At 32.6% G+C, this 21,079-nt stretch overlaps 2 protein-coding genes across 2 annotated transcripts; one reads left to right on the forward strand and one right to left on the reverse strand.

The window, feature by feature from the left end:
- The first annotated feature begins 5,923 nt into the window (after positions 1 to 5,923).
- Positions 5,924 to 10,486, forward strand: LOC114715440 (protein CYCLOPS-like). The gene is made up of 11 exons (XM_028900308.1): positions 5,924 to 6,589; positions 6,974 to 7,020; positions 7,249 to 7,389; positions 7,510 to 7,558; positions 7,643 to 7,695; positions 7,975 to 8,660; positions 8,995 to 9,038; positions 9,154 to 9,199; positions 9,536 to 9,584; positions 9,724 to 9,852; positions 9,987 to 10,486. Exons 1-11 carry the CDS (start codon positions 6,404 to 6,406, stop codon positions 10,108 to 10,110), a joined length of 1,554 nt encoding a protein of 517 aa, XP_028756141.1. The 5' UTR covers positions 5,924 to 6,403; the 3' UTR covers positions 10,111 to 10,486.
- A 631-nt stretch (positions 10,487 to 11,117) lies between these two features.
- LOC114715449 (uncharacterized) lies at positions 11,118 to 14,901 on the reverse strand. The gene is made up of 5 exons (XM_028900320.1): positions 14,583 to 14,901; positions 13,138 to 13,268; positions 12,796 to 12,921; positions 12,509 to 12,636; positions 11,118 to 11,645 (listed from the first exon to the last, which is right to left on the reverse strand). The coding sequence occupies exons 1-5, from the start codon at positions 14,791 to 14,793 to the stop codon at positions 11,489 to 11,491; spliced, it is 753 nt and encodes a 250-aa protein (XP_028756153.1). The 5' UTR covers positions 14,794 to 14,901; the 3' UTR covers positions 11,118 to 11,488.
- Positions 14,902 to 21,079: the final 6,178 nt, after the last annotated feature.

The raw sequence follows: 21,079 nt of genomic DNA on the forward strand, positions 1-21,079 counted from the left end.
CTTATAGTTAATTAACTTAACTAACTTCCTTAATCTAATCAAATTAGTTAAATGGGTATTATATTACGAGCCCGAGGAGTATTTTCTTATACCATATTCACACGCTTGTACATTTCTTCTTCTCCTTATTTTATTTAAAGAGGCATCACTAACGGTAACGGCACAAAGTTACAGGTAGGAATGTAGGATTGAACTTACGAGTTACTTCTCATTTATTGGATCACAAGGCTGTCGGCTCATGTGCATATATGCATTTGATCAAATAAGTTGAACCTCCTGTTTCCCCCAAATGGCAGGGTATAGTTGCATGAATTCAAAGATCCCAAACATGAGAACGTCATCATATCCTTTGACTTAAATGTTTGTTGGCTTTCTGAGTAAATGGTTGCATGAATCCAAAGATTCCAAACACTGTCAATATTTTCTTTTCTTTTTTTTCTAGATTGGTGTGTTATGCCAATGTAACTGTTCTTTTTATACGAAAATTTTCTGGAAGGATGAAAATGAAAACCCCAATATTTGTCGGCAAGTACAGAGTTCGCTTTCTCCCATCGTTGTCAATTTATGAGCAGTTAGAGTATGAGACTGCAAATAACATATTTGGAACTTAGAAACAGACAGCAAAACGGGTCATTCATGTGATGTTGTTGTCTGTGAGTGGAGACCACATTTTAACATTTACCTAAACATGGAGACGCAACCGTCTATCATGTAAATAAGAATCAAATGGCAAAACAACATTGAAAGAAAGAGGGTCAATCACAATCACTCTGATCATATTGCCTACGCTTTTAAGACATTGTGCACATTGTTCTATTCTTCATCTTTTATTTTCTATCCGCTACCAACAATTACTTTGATTAAAACCACCTCATTGTTATGAATCTCCGTTGAGAAGCCCTACAAGTTTTATGTGATTTATAAGTTATCTCACATCGAAAAGTCTCACAAGTTTTATGTGACTTATAAAATTTTATAAGTTCAAGAGGCTCTCCCTCTTAATAGGTTAAGTGTTTGTTTGATACTCTTCCAGTTCTAAATGTAAGACCTTTATACTCACGAGTATAAGGGTTTTACATTTAGGACCGGAGGAGTATCAAATAAGCACTTATGAGTATGTTTCACGTAAGTTAAGATAAAAATTTTTTTCCATATATTTATATTGTATTCTGTAAATCACGATTGAAAAACTACTTATAAAGTATTCCAAATAGATCCTAAGTCTTTTGGGATAAGGCTTTTTCTTTAAACTTGTCTTCATAACAATCCTCTTATTTCCTAAACATACAGTAAACAAACAAATTTACAAGAAAAAATCACTGAGGTCCCAAAAAAAAAACCACAAAAACATTCCAATAACAAGTGATAAATTGTCATTTCTTATTATGAAATTTTTTATTACAAGCTACTTAATTGTTATTGAAATTTTTAGTACTTAATTATTATTAAAAAATTTTAGTAATTATATTTTTCGTTAAGAGTTATTGAAATTCTCCCAATTTATAAAAATGCTTTTCATGTGAGACTGTTTTAGAGTTTATGCTGTCCACTCAACACAACAAACACAAACCAAGTCAACTTGGGTGTGTCCCTCACCCAAGACCAAATTATTATCTCCGAATTTTAATATAAAAACTAGTTGATTAATATAAGTAGATTAAAAAAATTTATTAAGTTAATTATTTATAATAAATAAATGTTATTTTTGCTAATCATGTGTATTAGTTAGAACTATTGTTTAATAAAATTTTTAACATGTACAACTACTACAAGAGTTATTTTGAAAAAATAGATAAATTTAAAAGATAAAATGGATTGAAGTTTTATGTTGAGAACCAAATTAAAAATCAAACTAAAATCGATAAGATAGGAGACAGTAACATTGAAGCTCCAATGCTGCCGACCCTACAGCACCTCAATTCAAATCCTCATTTGTTAATTGTTATTGCGTCTCCACTTTTCCCCCATTATTATCATTTTTTTTCAAAAATAATCAAATTATATTTGACATTTTTTTGGTTATTTTAGAACTTATACTCAACTCTTATTTGATTTAATTTTGCCAAAAAAATTAACTTTTGGATATCAGATGTGCGTTTTAAAAAATAACCATGACTTAATTTGTTTATATTTAAAATATAATAATCTTTTGTTGGTGTTTCGTGTTAATTTAATAATGCTTACCCTTTATTCATAATAAAACAAAAAAAAACTTTTTCTAATATGAAAATAAATTCTTTTTTTTTTAACAATACTTGTCAAGATCACAAAAAGGTATTAAACGGAACTTACCCTAGATTTGAAAACCATATATAATTAGAATCATTAGAAAAATGGAGGTTGCCGAATGAATGAGACTATTAATCAAGAGAATAATTAATGCCGTTTCAAAGTTTGACTGAAAATATTAAAAGATTTACATATGCATCATATTATACAAACAAGAAATTGATTCCAGAATCAAACTGAAAAACCTCATTTCCTGATTAACTTTGTTGACTTTTTATGCCTGCATTATTATTCTTTCATTCATAATATTCTAAATAGCGGGATTTTCTGGTGGTTAAGCGGCACAGAGTCATTGTGAATTAATTTAGCTTATTTTATTAATTTTTGAAAAACTCCTAATGATGAATTTCCCCACTACATCTCTTATGTTCCCATCTTTGTTTATCATAAATAAGTGTTGAACTCCATTAGAGATAAATTTAATAAGAAGTATTAAGAGTATATCTAAATGTCTATTTGTAATTAAGAAATTAATAAAATGGTGCCTTCTGGTTTGTGTAATTTAGAACACTTGCTTAATTGCAAACATGGTTAAAGTAAATTTTTGCTAAATCCATCCTTCAAAATATTTTAGGATACTTTGTCTTTCTATTTATAAGACCATATCAATAAGGTTTTAATACAAAACCCCTCATATAAGTTAATGAAATATTCATTACTCATAAACTAAAACGCTCAAATCTCTATTTTTCCCCCATCCCCTCTCCCACAATGAATCATACCAATTAAAGGCAATTTTGGAAAATTGCAACAACAACAAAAATAATAAATTTAACTAACTTTGCTTGATTTCATTAATTTCATAAAAATAGTTAATGCAGGCTTATAAAAAAGATCAAAACGGGTACTTGTTTAAATATAAAGAAATATAGAGATAGTAACTACAAGAAATTGATTTATTATTAAAAAAGTAAAAATTAGTCTAATTAGATACAATTCCTTCTTTTTTTTAGAAGAAACCGAGTGACATTCCCAAAAATAGATATCATGTTTAAGAGACACAACCATCGACCAACTATGTTGGGTTTTGTTGTTGGAGATAGTTGATATTACTCCCTCCATTCCTTATTATGAGAGACAAATAACCAAATTACGTTGATAAAAAAAACAGTTAAAATTAGTTGAAGACAATTAATGTGTAAAAAATATAATGTTTTTTCCAACAATGCCCCTATTAATAAGGAGAGAGAGTATGAGAGAGAACAATTAAATTATTAAAAGAAAGAGAAGTGGGAGGGAGAGAGAGTATGAGTTGGACACAAAATAAATAGGGGTAAAATAGGAAATCAATACAAAAAAATATAGACAACTTTTAAGTGTCTCTTATATATGGAAACATGCCATAAACATCAAATGTCTCTTATAATAAGTAACGGAGGGAGTAATTGATAACAACTCTTTAATTATTGAATCACAACTTAACCCTAATGAGCTTTTAGGATTCAATTTGGATTAAATAATATCAAATACGTGTGAAAGCATATAATCAAATCAAGACTCAAATTATTGTGTAATTAAAAAAAACCCACTTGGGTAGAGATTCAAGCAAGTGGTGTACACTTAAGTTAGACTCCTCCTTGCACAATTAAGCAACTTGCTTAAGCACAGGACATATGATAATTAACAATTATAAGTATCAAATTATTAAAAAATTAATGTTAATTATTAGGAGTAGGTAAATTATTGTACAAGCAAGGAGTGCAAATGCAAGAATATTGATTAAAATAAAAATAGTATCTCTAAAATTTAATATTACTTACGTCATAACCCGCGTGTACAATACTTTTGGGATTTTTTAGTTAAAATTTTCCATATGATATCCTTAACTTTTAATTCATATATCATTTTCAGTTGCAACCATTTGCAACAACAGTACAATTTACTAAACTACTAGTTTATGAAACAGCGTGACTCTATGATTAGTCAGAAAAGGTTATGAAAGCAACCTTTTTCTACATATTTAAAACAATTTCAATTGGTTACCAAAACAAAACAAAAAATCGATTGCCATTTTTTTAAATTGAATCGATTTTGTTTTCTTTTTTTAGCTAAACAGCTCATGGATTGAATCGAATTAATAATAACTAAGGTCCACATTTCTATGCATGGAACAAAGTATACATGAACAAGGTTAAGAAATGAATTTATTCGGGTGGTTTTCACTCTAGAGCAATATTGTCGTGAAATTTTTTTTAGTTCAATATTACTCTAAAAATTTCAAAATGTAACAATGTTAACTGTCCCATTAAAAAAACTAACATTTACTATTAACATTATTAATAGTAAAAAGTATTATTATTCGTTTTGATACTTTCAAAACAACTTTGAACTCAAGAAAAATAATTTGCGACAACAAAAACTTTGAAAACATATTTGTACAAATATGTTGTATTTACTATTAGCCTGTAAATAATTCTACCTCTTGTCCTAAATATAAAAGCTATTTGACTAATTAAAGTAAATTAAAAAAACAAGTTAAGTTAGTTATTTGTAATACAAAAATTTCTTTGTTAATCAAGTTTATGGGTTGGAACTACTATTATTAGAAGGAGTATCTTGAAAAAAATGAATAAATTTGAAAGACAAAGTGGATTAGGATCTTATATTTAGGACCAAAATAAAAGTTAAATAATGTCTTACATTAAGAACCGGATGTACTACATTTTATTATCAATTAGCATTGAAAAGGAGTTATCACTCTTTAAATATAAAATTTTTTTGTTCAACTTTATATAACTGCAAAATATGTCTTTGAAAATGTTATCTTTGATATACTCAAATATAACATACTATCTTCAATCCTTAATATAAAATCTCGTTTAATTTTTATTTTGATCATAGATATAAGATCTCAATCCACTTTGCCTCTCATATTTATACATTTTTTTAAGATAATCTTCTAATAATATTAGTTCTAACCAATATACTTGATTAGCAAAGATATTTTTAAAAAGAGAATACATATTTATTACATTTAAGTAATTTAAACTTATTTCCTTAATCTCCTCAAATTAGTCAACTACCTCTTATAATTAAAACCTGAGGTAGTATTTGGTATCTTATAATCACGTCAAAACAATTTATTATTAGCACATAATTAAATGTCATTAAAGGCCATGTTAATATTTTATCGAAATATCCTATTAAAAATATGCACTTGTCTACATTAAGACTAAAAAACAAAACGATTCCCAAATAATATATTTATATTGAAGGGCAGCGTTCAGCGATGAGAGCAGAAGAATCTGCGTTCGTGAGCTAATTAGCTAAACGACCGTCGTGGCCTCCATGCTTAGGCAACAATGAAAGCGCCATCTAAACGGCTACCAATATTGTAAAACAAAAATCTCCATTAATTTTAATTGTTGCTTAACGTCCCTTTCATTCTGTTTCATCCTATTCATTATTTCTTAATCAAATCTTAATCTTCCAATTAAGGAGAACGAGTTCCCATTTATTAATGATAATCATAAAAATGGGATTCTTTTACTTCGTCGAAAGGCTAAAATCTTTTCTCCTCAATTTCACAGACCACGCGGTTCCTAACTGTTGAACACTTCGAATTACCGCTGCACGAGTTTCATTTTCAATATAAACAAGAGACAAAAGAAAGCTACACAGAATCTTCTGCAAAACCTTTCAGTTTCACCCCTAGATGCCACCATTCTGTCCCTAGGTTTCTAAAATATCTACATGCAAGGGTATCACTAACCATAGTCATCCTCAAAACTTTGTGAAGTTTCACAGTCAGTTTATAAAATTCTCAAGGATAAAATAGTTCATCTCCGGGGTTAGTTGGATAGTAAGTTGATTAACCTCAAGTTACGTACCTTTTTTGGGAAAGAATTATAAAGGTGCATATGCCAGGTTGACAGAGTTCAAAGGTGTGCAGGCTTATGGCATTGTGGGGTTGAATTTCGCTGATGATATAACCATAAAGGTGTGATCTTTTATGTCTAAACCTTCGTTTTGGAAAAGGGTTTGGTATGGTTAATGACAGTGGTTTCAGCTTACTATTCTATCCTGTAACCTGAAAGTACTAATAAAAACTTGAGTTTAGGACGGTCTCAAGAAGATTGAAGCAGTTGGAAGGCGGAATCAGAGGAAGAAGGAGATGGAAGGAAGGGGGTTTTCTGGGCTATATAAGAACACAAGTGAAGAGTTGTTTCTGAAGACAGTGATGGAAAGTCCTCTTGGAATGCCAGCACCAACCATGGAGATGTTGGGTTTCAAGGCCGTTTCTCAAAGTTTTCGCACGGACAGTGAGGAGCTCTTCAAACGCTGGCTAACAAATGGAGAGGCAAGCCTATTATTCTAGATCATATCGCAGCTTTTGCTTTCAAGTTCTCAGAATTCCTGAGTTTTCTTTCTCTGATTTCTACATATTCAACCCCACATGCTAGTTGACCTTCTAGCATTTGATTCTTGGACTAAAACAGTAGCGTTTGGATTTTTATTCAGAACCCTCTAGTTTTCAAGATAAAATTTTTCTATGTAGCCCAGATATCCTTGAAGTTCATGTGTTTTAAACTGCGCATGCTAGTTGATTTTCAGCATTTAGTTCTTGGAATTTTTGTTCAGAATATCTTCTCACTAGTTTTCAAGACAAGGATCTGATCACAAGAAGTTTCTACCCCGAACAAATCCAGTTACTCACTTGATGTATCTTTGTTTCTTCAATCAGGCTTACAATTCAACAAGCATCGGACATAATAGTCGATTATCACAGAGGTGAGTCTGTCACTGAAACACACGTTAGAAACATGTCAATTGGGTGCGTTTCATAAGAGATTTGACCATTTTATTTTTGTTCTCATGGTATAGTCTGACACTTTACCTTTCATCACATTTATACTTGATTTGTTTGTCAATTTTCCTCGTGAAGATTTCGCATTTCCTGAAGCTTCCTTCCTGGTTTCTGTCTAATCCTGATAGATCATGATTCTCTTGTAACTGCAGGATATCCACTGACCTAGCCAATTTGTCTAATCCACAACATGTTGGTGTGATTTCAGAGGAAAAAAGCAATGAAAAAGTATATACACAAGAAAACCTTATGGTCGATGATGCTTCTTTTGATTGTAGTGAAACTCCAATCAGGTAATTATATGCAATATTTTCTTTCTCAGTATTGCATTCCGATTTCTTAATTATCTTTCTTGTAGCTTGCTTTGGTCTAGAAAGTAGTTTGTAATTGGGTCTGCTGTCAATTTTCATCAGAGATGCTGCTGATAGAGAGCTGCAAGCTGGTAACTTGTTTCTGGCAAAGGTTTGTTTTGTTTATATCAATACTACATCCATTTGTGAAGACTTAGAATCTTCATGTTTATTTGATCTGCTATTGTGAATTCAGGCTTGGTTCCTTAGTGATCAGCGAATGACAAGAAGCCGGTCCTCGGAATTGAGGTATCCTCATCATCTTGCATCTGTTCATCAAAATCATTTGCACAAATGCATTTTCAAATTATGCCAAGGAAAGTCTCATCATCTTGCTGTTAAAGGCTAAATTTGTTTTCTTCTGTGTTTTTCGCGTTCATACTGAATTCATGCATGATATTATGAGATATACTTGTTGTTACTGTCTCTGTGTCTCACGATTGGGAATTATATTTTATTGTTCAAGAAGAAAAAAAGTTCTGTATCTTTATTGATATGATTTCTTCCCCCCCCCCCCCCCGGCGGTAGGCGAAGGTATGTTGAAATGCAAAATGCACAAGCAACACAAGGTATGGAGCCCATACCCCTGGTCCCTCGTGATGGCGTTGCTGAAACATTGAAACAAGAAGGTTCAAATGTAAATGGCTTTGGTTACCTTTCTCCTTGCGAGCTTCCAAACCAGAAGGCTACCTTCATGTCTCCATCAAACTCATCTTCATCTACCTTCAATACACCACGAATGGGTGATGCAGATAAAGTTTCAACTTGTGTGAGCATGCTAAAAGGTACATTGGAACGTAAGAGACTCAGCAATCATATAGAGAAAGAAGCTGCAGAGGATAGCTCCAATGGCATCTTTGGTGCTCAAAGTGATTTTGCCAAAACTGTTTTTATGGAAGGACAAGAAAACTGGATTTATCAGATGCAAATAAATTTCCGAGGAGCATCTAATGGTGAAGTTAAGGACCGTGGAGTTCCACAAACGCTTGAAGGATCTATGAACCTTGACATGGATAGTTTTGCAAATCAGACAAACGCAATATGTGTTGGAACAGCTTCGCGAGAACCATCTCAAAGTGAATCTTCTGCTGCTGCACCAGTAGTTTCATCTGGTTTAGATGCAATTGAAGGTCCAAGCATCTCAAGTCAAACACCATGTGAAAACACATGGAAACAAGTGGGAGTGAGTAAAAATTCAGAAAATAGAGTCAAAGGTATAAATACAATATGATGACAAAATTGCATGAAATTTCCCAATATTTTTCATTTACTTTAGCATCATTAAAATGGGACAATAGTTTTGCTTTCTCACATTGGAGCCACTTTTTGTGTCATTCTCAATAACTTTCATGTTTTCTTCTCAGCATTCAATGCCCTAGAGAAATTGAATCACTCAGACCCGATAACATTTTATTGAAAACCCACGCTCTTTCTGAATAATAACTATCATTTAGGTCAGAAAAAGAGCAGATATGTCCCTTCTTTTTTTCATTTGCAAACATTGTCCATCTAATATTATACTACAATTGTGTTTCTGTGAACTTGCAGGTTTCAGAGAACAGATAATGGATAATCTGAAAGATGATCGGAAGGTATAACCTAAACTAAGACCAATGGAACTTAAGCTCCATAATAAGGAGTGATCACGGAAATTTATGCTTTTAACAGTTTTTTCCTATGATAATGTTGCTAATCTTAATTGTGCAGAGGAGAAGTCTAGAAAGATATGGATCTGTAACATCAGCTGTATCAGGTAACGATCAATGTCCTAATACAGTTCCCATTTTCTAAGCATACACCATGACTTGGATTAACCTCATTACTTTAATTAAACTATTCTGATACTTTGGATTTTACTTTCAAAAACCTTGGATTCTCTTTCATGGTGCTGCTTGTGTGGTTAGAGATATAACAGTAAGATCAAAAGTTTCTTAACCTAGACGGACCACCCACCAAAAGCCAAAAAATCCCATCATCTTGTAATTAAAGAGTTTTTCATGAGGCTTATTAGGTTTAGATACTCCAAATGTCATATTCGCTTGTAGATGCATAACATAAACTAAAGTAAATGTTCAAATAAATTGTGCAGAGGACAAGGGGGATGCCACAAAAAAGCGGCGAGTGGAGCGATCAAGGAAGTATGTAAAATTATATATACAGACAGTCTCTCTTCTCACATAATACTGTTGAATCATGTCAGAATTAAAGATCAAAACTTTACTTCAAGAGGATCACTGTGCATTTCTCAGCTCTTTTGCCAATAACCTTGTCATGCAGAATGGCTGAGGCGAAGGAAAGGAATTCGACGCCACCAGTTCCATCAGATATGCAAGCTGTCTTGAAGCGATGTGAAAACCTTGAGAAGGAAGTTAGATCCCTTAAACTTAATCTGTCCTTCATGAACAGGTAATATAAGTCAATTACAATTAAATGACTAAGAAAGCATTGGTATTACAGAATCACATAGAGGCAATCAATTATCAATTATGAGTACAGAGAATCATGAACTAACGTTAAAGAACTGTGCTTCGAATTTTCAGGAAGGATTCTGAGCAAACAAAGCAGATAGAGGAACTTCAAAAGCAAAACGAAGAATTAGCAGATGAAAAGGAGCGCCTTTTAGAGGAAATTGAAAGGATTGTATCAGAAACCGGCAAGATTTAATATTTGGTTTCAATCCCATTAATCTTTTACCTTCCTCAGAAACAATGTGGTAGCCCAGACAGGCTGTGATAAAGGGGAAAAACAATCACCACGAAGTCAAGAGTTTTAGCGACCTGATTACCTGAGAACCTCCGGAGTCTCCGCAAAACATTTGTTTATCTCTGAATGTCACTGGCATGCCCATGTAATAGTGAAATGCTAAGTCTTAACAGTTATCAATGTTTGTGATTTTGGAAGCTCGGTCTAGAATACGATTCCAAAATTTTTTTGACAAATCTTAGCATGAAATCCTCATATATGTAAGAAAAATTATCACTGACAGAAAGACATGACACTTCGACGAAAACTAGGATATTCAAGCGGTGAACTTTGAATTTGCCATGAGTATTGTTGAACACATGTTCGACACCTGTTTCTCTTAAGTTTAAGGCAAAAAGAGGATTCTTCAGGTGTTTCTTTAAACTGCTACCTCTGGTCTTATTTATAAAAACTAGTTGACTAATTTGAGGAGATTAAGAAAAGAAGTTAAGTTAGTTATTTGTAATAAATATGTGTTATCTTTCCTAAAATATCCTTACTAATCAAGTACATTAGCTAAAACTATTATTATTAGAAGGATTATCTTAGAAAAAAAATACATAAATATGAAAAACAAAGTGGATTAAAGTCTTATATTTAGGACTAAAGCAAAAATCCAACAAAATCTTGTATTAAGAACTAGAGCTAGTATTTATTAAGAAATAGGTTAAAATTTTTTAAAAAAACATATGTTTGAATGCCAAAGTATTGTGTTTTTCTTTTGAAAAAATTGATGAGAAAGGTAATAAACAAAATTTTGTCATTTAAATTTTCATTGCGAAGTGCTAAAAGCCACTTGAAGTAGTGGAATTGGATAATCACCACAATGGTTGATTACTCTTGCCAAAAAGAAGGCAAGGTGATTGAATGTAAACTGATTTAAGATCGTTATGGAAGCCATTACACAAGCAAAAATTACAGTTCAGATAGAATTTGAAATGCAGTCATTATATTTCATTAATAGCTAGTACTGAACCATGACTTGATTCAATTTTATAATTCTGAGACTGTCATCTGAACTATACAAACTTCTTTCTACACAGATCGATTACAAATAAGTCTATGGAGCCACCATTAATTTATCAAACGACAATAATGCTATCAGCTGCAGCTATAATGATACAAGGTAATTAAATGAAAGGACATGGCACTTCAATAAAACAAGTACCACAACTATGAAATCCTGAAAACTGAATATATCCATCAGACCGAGACTCTTCCGATTTTGTAGCCGACCAAAGCACAAAACATTTGATGAGAACACCATTGACAGGTGGAGGAGATACCATGTGGCAGAAGCTCAATGCGGTGAAGAAAACAGCCGCTGTATGAACCTAAGCAAGGCTATGGAGATCAAAGAAGTTGAAAACCCAGTTACAACCCCAGCTATCATTTCCCACTTCAAAATCTTGACCCTTGCCTTGCCGGTACTCCAGGAATTCACCATCTCTATGGTCCTGATGATCCACACACAATAATCAGGAAAAAAAATTATATGATATGCTGTATTCAAGCATATTCACAGAGGTCAATCAAACAACATTTCCAATAAAGTTAAGGCTAATGAATGAGATAGAGCCCAAAACACCTCTTCTTTTCTTTCAATCAGTACCATGTAAGAACTTGTCAAACGAAGAGTATGAGAAATATCATCCCTCTGGGTACAAGCTACCCAATTACAACCATCATAAAATTTATGAGAAAGAAATATATCCGGGGTAAACATGAAAAGAGGCACAGATAACTGCAACTAATAGGAAGTACCAACCATGGGTAAACAAATCATTATTTGAAGTAGGCCGAACAAAGCTTCATTTTGAGCACCAAGCCACCAATGGCTTATCCATTTCAAAATCCAAACCCCACCCCCTCAGCCCTATAAATTGGGAAAAGGGAAAAAACTGTTGTTGTCCTAATGCTTTATCAGAAACTTTCATCCACATTAGGAAGTTCTAACTATTTTTCATTTTCCATCACCAAAACATGTGTTGAGCCACATATTTAGAGGCCATTTCATTAAAATGTTAAGAAGTACAATAGCACAGAGTGATAAAGGAAAAGTTGAGAGATAACAAACAACCCCTGCTGCACAGAACAATCTAGATGCATTTTCTTCTCTAAAAAGATCACTGGTCCTACGAATCTGATTCAGCTTTTTATTTGAACAATCGACAGATGTCTTTGAATTAAAATACAAACTTTAATCCAGCGCTTATTTGTACGGAATGATACAATGTTAAGAATGTTTAGTCTCCTGTGATATCCAGAGAACAGGTAATGCAATTAATAATTAGTATGTCGAGGGATAATAAGTACTCACAGAGTGAAATATTGTCTAATTGTGTCCATAGTCGATTTCTCATCCGCATGGCAACCGAAAATATCATGTTGATCTAATCGCACTTTGGGGACGCCAGATGTGTACCAGCAGTTATAAGTCTCATTGATCTAACCAAGGATGAAGAGAAAATTTCTTAAAAATACCAGCGCTGAAGGCCTAAACAAGTAATAATCGTTATACATGACATCATAAAGAATTTTAGACGTATTCAATGAAGCCATGTCTACAAATACATATTGACTGAGATCATAAGTTGTGACCCCAACCTTGAATTTATATTGGGTCAACCATGCAGCACCAAAATTGGGCCTGCAATAAAGAGGAAGGGCTTCATTTGGAGCCTCTGCAAATGCATACATTGTCTGACCTGAAAGGACATCTTTATATTCTACCTGAGAAGGAGTTGAAAATATATTATAACGAGCTAAAGAAAACATGGATTGCCATGTACACAAACATCTGTATGGAGGGAAAAAAATGTAATTTGAACTATTAAAAGAAAAATGTGCATGGCTCTGATGAAGAAGGGACAAGTATGGGGGCACCAAAAAGAAGAAAGATTAAAATTTGCCAATACTAGGAGTAATTAAACCGATATGCTAAAATACCTTGAATATGGAAGCCCAATAATAGTCATAATAGGAGCGAAATTTGCTTCTTTGAAAGGGATGGGATATATGCTTTGCTTTATAATTCGGTAAACCAAAATTACAACTCTTGGATGACCTTATGTCAACACCTGTAAAAGAATACAATTTAGCACTAGAAAAAATAAATTCTACAAAGAACAAATCATAGTCCATTTGACTTTCAATCAAATAAAAGTCAGGATGAAAAAAAATCTAACTTAAATCAATCTTCCAATTATTCAAGAAATAAACAATTTTAAAAGATGTAAAGGGCATGAAGCTTCATACAAACATTCTTGTTTCACAACTCCTCACTCTAAAAAAGTTGGGATTTGACAAGCCTTATAATCTAAACATGTTCACCGCGTGAAAATGTTTTCATGATCCATATCTCCAACCTTGCAGTTAGGACACCTCCAAACTTTGACTCAACTATAAAAAACTTTTCACACCAATAAAAAAATATAAATCTGACGCCTACCAATTTTTTCTGAGTTAAGTTTCTTTTGAAACACACGGCCATTGTAAGAAAAATTCCAAACAAATGCAAATATTATAACCTTTAACGTTTTAATTTACCCCATTCAAACCTTATCTAAGATCTAGCTATATTGCATGGAGTAGGTTTTGCAGTGCTTCTCTGGTAGGACTTTTGTTTAGATTCCACAGAGATCCCTTTTTTTTTCACTGGGCTTGTCTATGGACATCTCCAGCTCTCCATTATTCAATTGCCTTAAAATATTTAAAACAATAATTTTAACCATATAGAAATCTTGAGGCATGACCATAGAGGGTTGAGAGGTCAAATTCTCCGCATTTAAAACCTTTAAAGGAAGATACCAGCATCTCATTTACTACAAACTCGTGGAAGTCTTTCAGCTAACTACAAGCATCTTTCTGAGTTCTCTTCGAAGACAGAACCAGGTATATTGATTTGGCTGCCCCAAAGGTATTTCACTGGTCCAATATAAGTTCTTCTCTGGCCAATTCATTGGTCCAATATAGATTAGCATTCAGCGCAGCATGAATAGCTAGAATTGTCTAGATGGGTGCACTACAATCCGTCACTAAGCAGAAATACAATATGTAGAAATATTCAAAATTAGGAATTACTATGTCAAGATACGGAAAATAACATCCAGTAGCGTGTAAGGCTAGACCGCACGATAAAGAGCGCCCCAAAAAAAAAAAAAAAACACAACGAACAAGCCCATAGGTTTGAGTTTTTGGCTCTTCCCAAGTTACTTTTCCGAGCTGGGTTCAGCAATAGAAGATTCTAATTCTCGAGCGAGGCCACGCAGAACAGTACATTCGCTGTATTTTCACGCTAATTATCAGAAAAAGAATAATAAAATACACTTCCAAAACAATTGAAGCTAGACTAGAAATTACTGGAGATTTCAACGAAGGAAGAAAAAACTCACCGCTAGATACAATCTTACACTGAGAAGGCAGGGAAATAGGGTTCGAAATTGATAAATTCGTGCTCAGCACAACTGTAAAACCAACCAAAAAGGGAAGAGATAAGAAGAATAAGATGGACAGTAGAAGACCGACAATCCACCGCAGTGCAACAATAGAGAAATTCTCCTTCTTGTGCCCTTCAGATTCCGGGACCTCCTGGGTGGAATCCATGATTTTAAGAAAGCTAAAAACTTATTGACCCACCGGCCACCGGAACCATTTATCCGGTGAGCGGAGCTTTGCACGCGGCGGTTAGAGCAATTGATCTATGGGGCTATATGCAAAGCATATTTACCAGTCTGAAGAAAGAGAAGAAGACAGTTTGACATGGATGTTTTTTTTTTGGGAAGAGTTCGATCCCCCTTCGATCAAGTCAAAGTCGCTTATATTTACTGCTCATTTATCCATAGGTTAAGATGCGTCTAACATCCCTAACTATTTTTTTAGATACGTCCAGTATTCTAAAGTAATTTTTGGTGCATCTAATATCTCAAACTAATTAAAACAGTGTGTCTATATCTCAGACTAATAGAAAAGTTAAATTTGACCGTTACCTTACTGACTCAGTTGAAGGTTAATTGAAAAATCCTATATAGCGGACACGCAGGCATCTGATGTGTATTATTTTGACTGAAAATTTAATTTATTTCCTCTTCTTCTAATGTTTATCTTCTACCAGTTTTTAAACTTTAAAAAAGAAAGACTATCGACCCACCCTCTTAAATCCTGGTATATGTACCACCCATTCAATCTCATCCTCATCTTTAACATTTTATCCCATTTCTTCCACCACTCTGATTTGAAACCGTAATCGTTGTCACAGCACACTTCTGTCTCCGTCTCTGTCAACTCCTCATCCGACTCGCATTTGCTTTCGTCGTCGTAGAATACAGTAAACTGCCCCTTGGTCACTCTGCCGACGTTGCTGTCACCTCTCGAGAAAACACCGGCTGCCACCGGGCTCATCTCGGAAGGTTCAGTCAAAATAATACACATCAGACGCTCGCGTGTACGCCATGTAGGATTTTTCGGTCAACGTTCAGCTGAGTCAACAAGATAACGGTCAAACTTAATTTTTCTGTTAGCTTAGGATATAGACGCATCGTTTTAATTAGTTTGGGACACTGGATGTAACAAAAATTACTTTAGGACACTGGACGCACCTGAAAAAATAGTTTGGGGTGCTGTTCACACCTTAACCAGTCAAAATAATACACATCAGACGCTTACGTGTCCGTCATGTAGGATTTTTCGGTCAACCTTTGGCTGAGTCAGCAAAGTAACGGTCAAACTTAACTTTTCTATTAAATTGGGATATGGGCTCACCGTTTTGATTAGTTTGGGATACTAGATATATCGAAAATTACTTTAGGACAATAGGTGCACATAGAAAAATAATTTGGAGTGCTGGGCTCACCTTAACCCGTCAAAATAATACACATCAAATGCCTATGTGTCCGCCATGCAGGATTTTTGGTCAACTTTCGGCTGAATCAGCAAAGTAACGGTCAAATTTAACTTTTCTATTAGCTTAAGATATGGACGCACTATTTTAATTAGTTTGGGATACTGGATACGCCGAAAATTACTTTAGGACAATGGGCATGCCTGGAAAAATAGTTCGGGTTCAGGTTAAAAAATCCTAAATTTTTCTTTCATTTGATTTTTTTTTTTGGACCTTGTCTTCCATTTGAATTGACTCGTGTATTAAAAAAAAAAGCATGCTTTTCATCAATCATATGGAGCTAAAAAAAAATTTTATTCATACATAAGCAAGACCAGGCATTTTAACTAAATGAAGGGGAAGTATTTTTAATCTTTTAATGGAAACCAAATAAGCATGTTTTTCAATTGGCAAAATTTTAATCTTTTAACTTTACATAATTTTTTTTATATTTTGATGCTTTAATTTTATAAAATGTATTTAAAGGATCAAATATACGCCAATAATTAAGGGACCACACAGTCCGCCTCGGTTATACTTGTTAATGGTTTAGTTTGGACAAAAACAAAACCACTTACATAGTTGAGCCAAATTAGACTAGAGCTGAACTGTCAACGACTAGAATCTGGAATTGGATTGAGAACTAAAACGGCTTTCAGAAAACTAAGAGTTTTTTAGCCTAACTGAAAAAATGCTTAAAAATTTTAAAAAAATATATGAAAATATAAAAAATTGACCCCCTTCAAAAATCTTAATAGTTTTTTAAACTATTTGTTATCATATAGTATTATTTTATTGAAAATTTCATATAATGTGATGCTAAAACCGTGAGCTATTGGCCTTTTTGCTTCAATGTCTGGTCTAACTTTTTAAACAATATTTTAACCATAATGAATTAATAATTTTTAATATTATTAAATATTTTAAGCATAAATAAATTTAAATATATACTATCTCCGATCCTAAATATATGAGCTAATTGACTAATTTTGAGTAAATTAAGAAAATAAGTTAAGTTAGTTATTTGTAATAAATATATATATTTTATTTCCTAAAATAACCCTGATAATCAAGTTTATGAGTTAGAACTATTATTACTAGAAGAACTATTTTGAAAAAAATGAATAAATATGAGAGATAAAGCAGATTGAGATCTTATATTTAGAATTAAAATAAAAATTACACAAGATCTTATATTAAAACACTGAAGCAGTAAAGTTTTAGCACATTTTCAATTATTTGTGAGTTATGAGTATATCATTATATTAGCTTGTCAAGTCAACATAATTTTAGATTATCTAAATGTATTTCTAAATTATTTATTAATTTGATAATTTTCATATAAATATATTAATTATATATAATATTATTTTTAATTAATTATTATGTCACCAATTTAATCAAACGTCTAATCGTTTTGAGTCATGACTCGTGAAACTTTCAACTTAACTTCTAGTCCAGCTAAAAACATTAATATACACTCGCCTTTATTTTTTTTCAATTCGACCACCCCCCCCAAGTACTTTTTTTTTTTTGGCCAATAACAACCGCACAGCTTACTGGCCTTCCAACGTGGTTCCAACAAAGATGTTGTTTGTAGCGAGTCCTTTTAAGCCATACAATCGCTCTGAGAGATAGTGCAATTAATCACCCACTGAAATAGTACACAATGGAGACAATAAATTTGGGGTGTGTTTGGGTGACACCCCAAACCATGGTTTGGGGACCCAAACCATGGTTTGGAGAATAATCTACCCAAACACCCCCTCCAAAAACCAAAACCATGGTTTTGGGTCAAAACCATGGTTTTGACTCCAAAACCATGGTTTTGGAAAAAACAAAATTTTTTTGCTTTTGGAAAAAGAAGGGAGAGTGTGAGGGCCTATATGATATGTATCTTGTTATTTTTTTTATAAACATATTTTTTTATAAATATATTTAATCTTATATTTTATAAATATATATACAAATTAATTATTTATTAATTATATTATCTTATGTATTATTAATTATGTTGGTAAAAAACATATTATTAACAATTTTATTCCTTCAAATTAAAATATATCATAAAATCTATTTTTCTGTAATTATCATATTAACTTATGTCTTTTTTTAGTAATTTGTATATATAAAAAGTGCTTCTGATAACAACTATCCAAACACTCTCACTTCTCAGAATCACTTTTTTACAAAATCTATTCTTTACAGAATCTATTTTCCCCAAAATCTATTCTCCAAAATCACTTTTCCAAACCACGGTTTGGTTTCATCCAAACACACCCTTGATACGAAATGGGAAGTGGAGAGACCAAATCTCATTTTGATTGGGACTTTGAAATGAGACATCACTATGACATTATATTATGAGTCACTTGTAACTTTTTTTCTCATATTAAAAAGTGCATTGTTGGCAAGATATAAAATCAAGAGTGCATTAAATCAATAAGGGCTTTCCAAATTCATCCTTATTAAAAACTTTTTTTCTTTCTCTATATTTACAAATCATTAAATAACAATAAGGTTGAAAAATAATTGTTAAACATCTTATAAATAACTTATACTACTCTCGTTCTTAATATAAATCACTTGTAACGAATTCTTGTATATCAATAAATACATTAAATTTGACATTTTTTGTAAATTTCACTCTTATTAAAAAAATTTCTCTTTATATTTATAAATCCCTTTTGTATCTCTCCCTTCTTTCTCTATTTTCAACATTAGAAAGCAAACATTTACGAGGTGTTTGGCGACATAATGAAACCATGGTTTGGATTCCAAATTTGCCAAACAGTGAGGAAAATTAACAAACCGCAATTTTGGGCTAAAACTATAATTTCATAAGAAGTGAATCTATTCTATTTCTAGCTTAAATTAGAAAGTATGATTATGCCTGTCAAAGTAGATCTCAACGATAATATGATTTTAACACTTATCAATTATTTTTTTTATAAACATATTTAATCTCATATTTTATAAATATATACACATATTAATTATTTATTAATTCTATTATCTTATATATTATTAATTATGTTGGTAAAAAATATATTGTTAATAATTTTATTCCTTCAAATTAAAATACATTATAAAATCTATCTTTTATGTAAATATCATACTAACTTATACTACCTCTGGTCATTAATATAATATTATATTTGACTTTTACGTTGGTCTTAAATATAAGATCTCAATCCATTTTGTCTCTCATATTTACTCAATTTTTTCTAAAATAGTCCTTCTAATAATTATAGTTTTAACCAACATACTTGATTAGTAAGGATATTTTAGGAAAGACAACATCTATTTATTACAAATAACTAACTTAACTTTTTTTCTTAATTTTCTCAAATTAGTCAATTGACTCTTATAGTTAGGACTGGAGGTAGTACCTTTTTTAGTATTTGCAAGTATAAAAAGTACTTCTGATAACAATAATTCAAATATTCTCACTTTATCAAAATTATTTTTTCACAAAATTTATTCTTTCAATAATTTATTCTTCCGAAGCTATTTTTCAAACCATATTTTAGTTTCATCCAAATATCTCCTTAAATATTTTGGGGGCAGAGTGGCATGAAGGACCAAAAATTGGTACGGACTATGGAAGGAAGCCTTCAACGAGTGGATAGATATCCGAGCGAAAGACGCCCACCAGTGAGGTGCCGTTCGGTACGGTGGAATTGGGGGATGGAAATGGAAATGAATCCAGGTCTGTTGTATGTTTGGTACACCAAAGCTCCGTGGAATTGGCTTCCATCCTACAACCCCAAGATTTGCATTTCCATGTTCGAAAGTTTATTTTTGCCCTCCCACACCCACCACCACCGATAAGCTTCATACACATCGCTAGCACACTTCACATCCTACCTCCGGCAATCAACCCAGTGAATGGCGACTCTGATGACCAACGACGGCGACTCCGGTGACCAAGGCTGTGTCGAGCTTCTCACTCTCCTCTAACATCATCTTCTTCTCCACTCCGCAGATCGATGGCGACCATACTACCTGGAGGAAGAGACAAGTAGATCAACGGCGGCAGCAAAATATTGCTTAGAAGGGGTAGATCTCCAGTTCATGGCAACCAATTGCCGTGCTAGATCTTCGACGGTCGATGACCCATCGTCATGCTACATCTCTGATCTCCTCTTATGGTTCATCATCTTATTTTATACCCACAAACTCTTCCTCCATTTGATATTCCTTTGCTTCTTCCATCACGCATCATCTTGCTTTTTGGTCTCTCGGGTCAACAAAGGTCTTGGTGTAGGAGAGAAACTGCTATGAGTATGAGAATAGGACAAAGATGGCTTTGTCACTTTCTCTAAAGGTTTTTTTATTTCTTAATACAGAAGGATATTCTGGTCTTTTCATATAAAAAGTGGGTCTCATTATAACAACCAAATTATGATTTTAAAAGTGATTTTACGGTCTCCGGTAAAAAAAAAAAGTGATTTTACGGTCTACGAATTAAATATGTGAAGGAGTTTATCTCGATTTGTAAAAAAATACTTTTTAAAAACATTTCTGGGTGTTTCCAAACACCTCTTACATACCAAACACACTTTTAAAACCCGTCTGCATCTCCATATCCATATCCATCTCCATCAAAATCGATTCCAATGTACTAAACTGGCCCTCACAAAAAGCTTATGATGCGCTTTTTTTTTAACCCTGAGAGGTAATTCATAAATAGAAACAGAATAATATTTATCTTATTTTATACTACCTCCTATTCTTAACATAAAAACTAATTTAATACTACTTTCGATCTTTAATATAAGATTTTCTTTGATTTTTATTTGATTTTAAATATAAGATTTCTATTTATTTTGTCCCTAATATTTATGTATTTTTTTTAAGATAGTCTTTTTAACAATGATAGTTCTAACTAATAGACTTGATTAATAAGGATATTTCAGGAAAAATAATACCTATTTATTACAAATAACTAACTTAACTACTTTTTTTATTCTCTTCAAATTAGTTAACTAGCTCTTATAATTAAAATCG

Source organism: Neltuma alba, unplaced genomic scaffold (assembly GCF_004799145.2).
Source record: "Neltuma alba isolate B1F8T4 unplaced genomic scaffold, ASM479914v2 tig00002023_pilon, whole genome shotgun sequence".
Lineage (NCBI taxonomy): Eukaryota > Viridiplantae > Streptophyta > Magnoliopsida > Fabales > Fabaceae > Neltuma > Neltuma alba.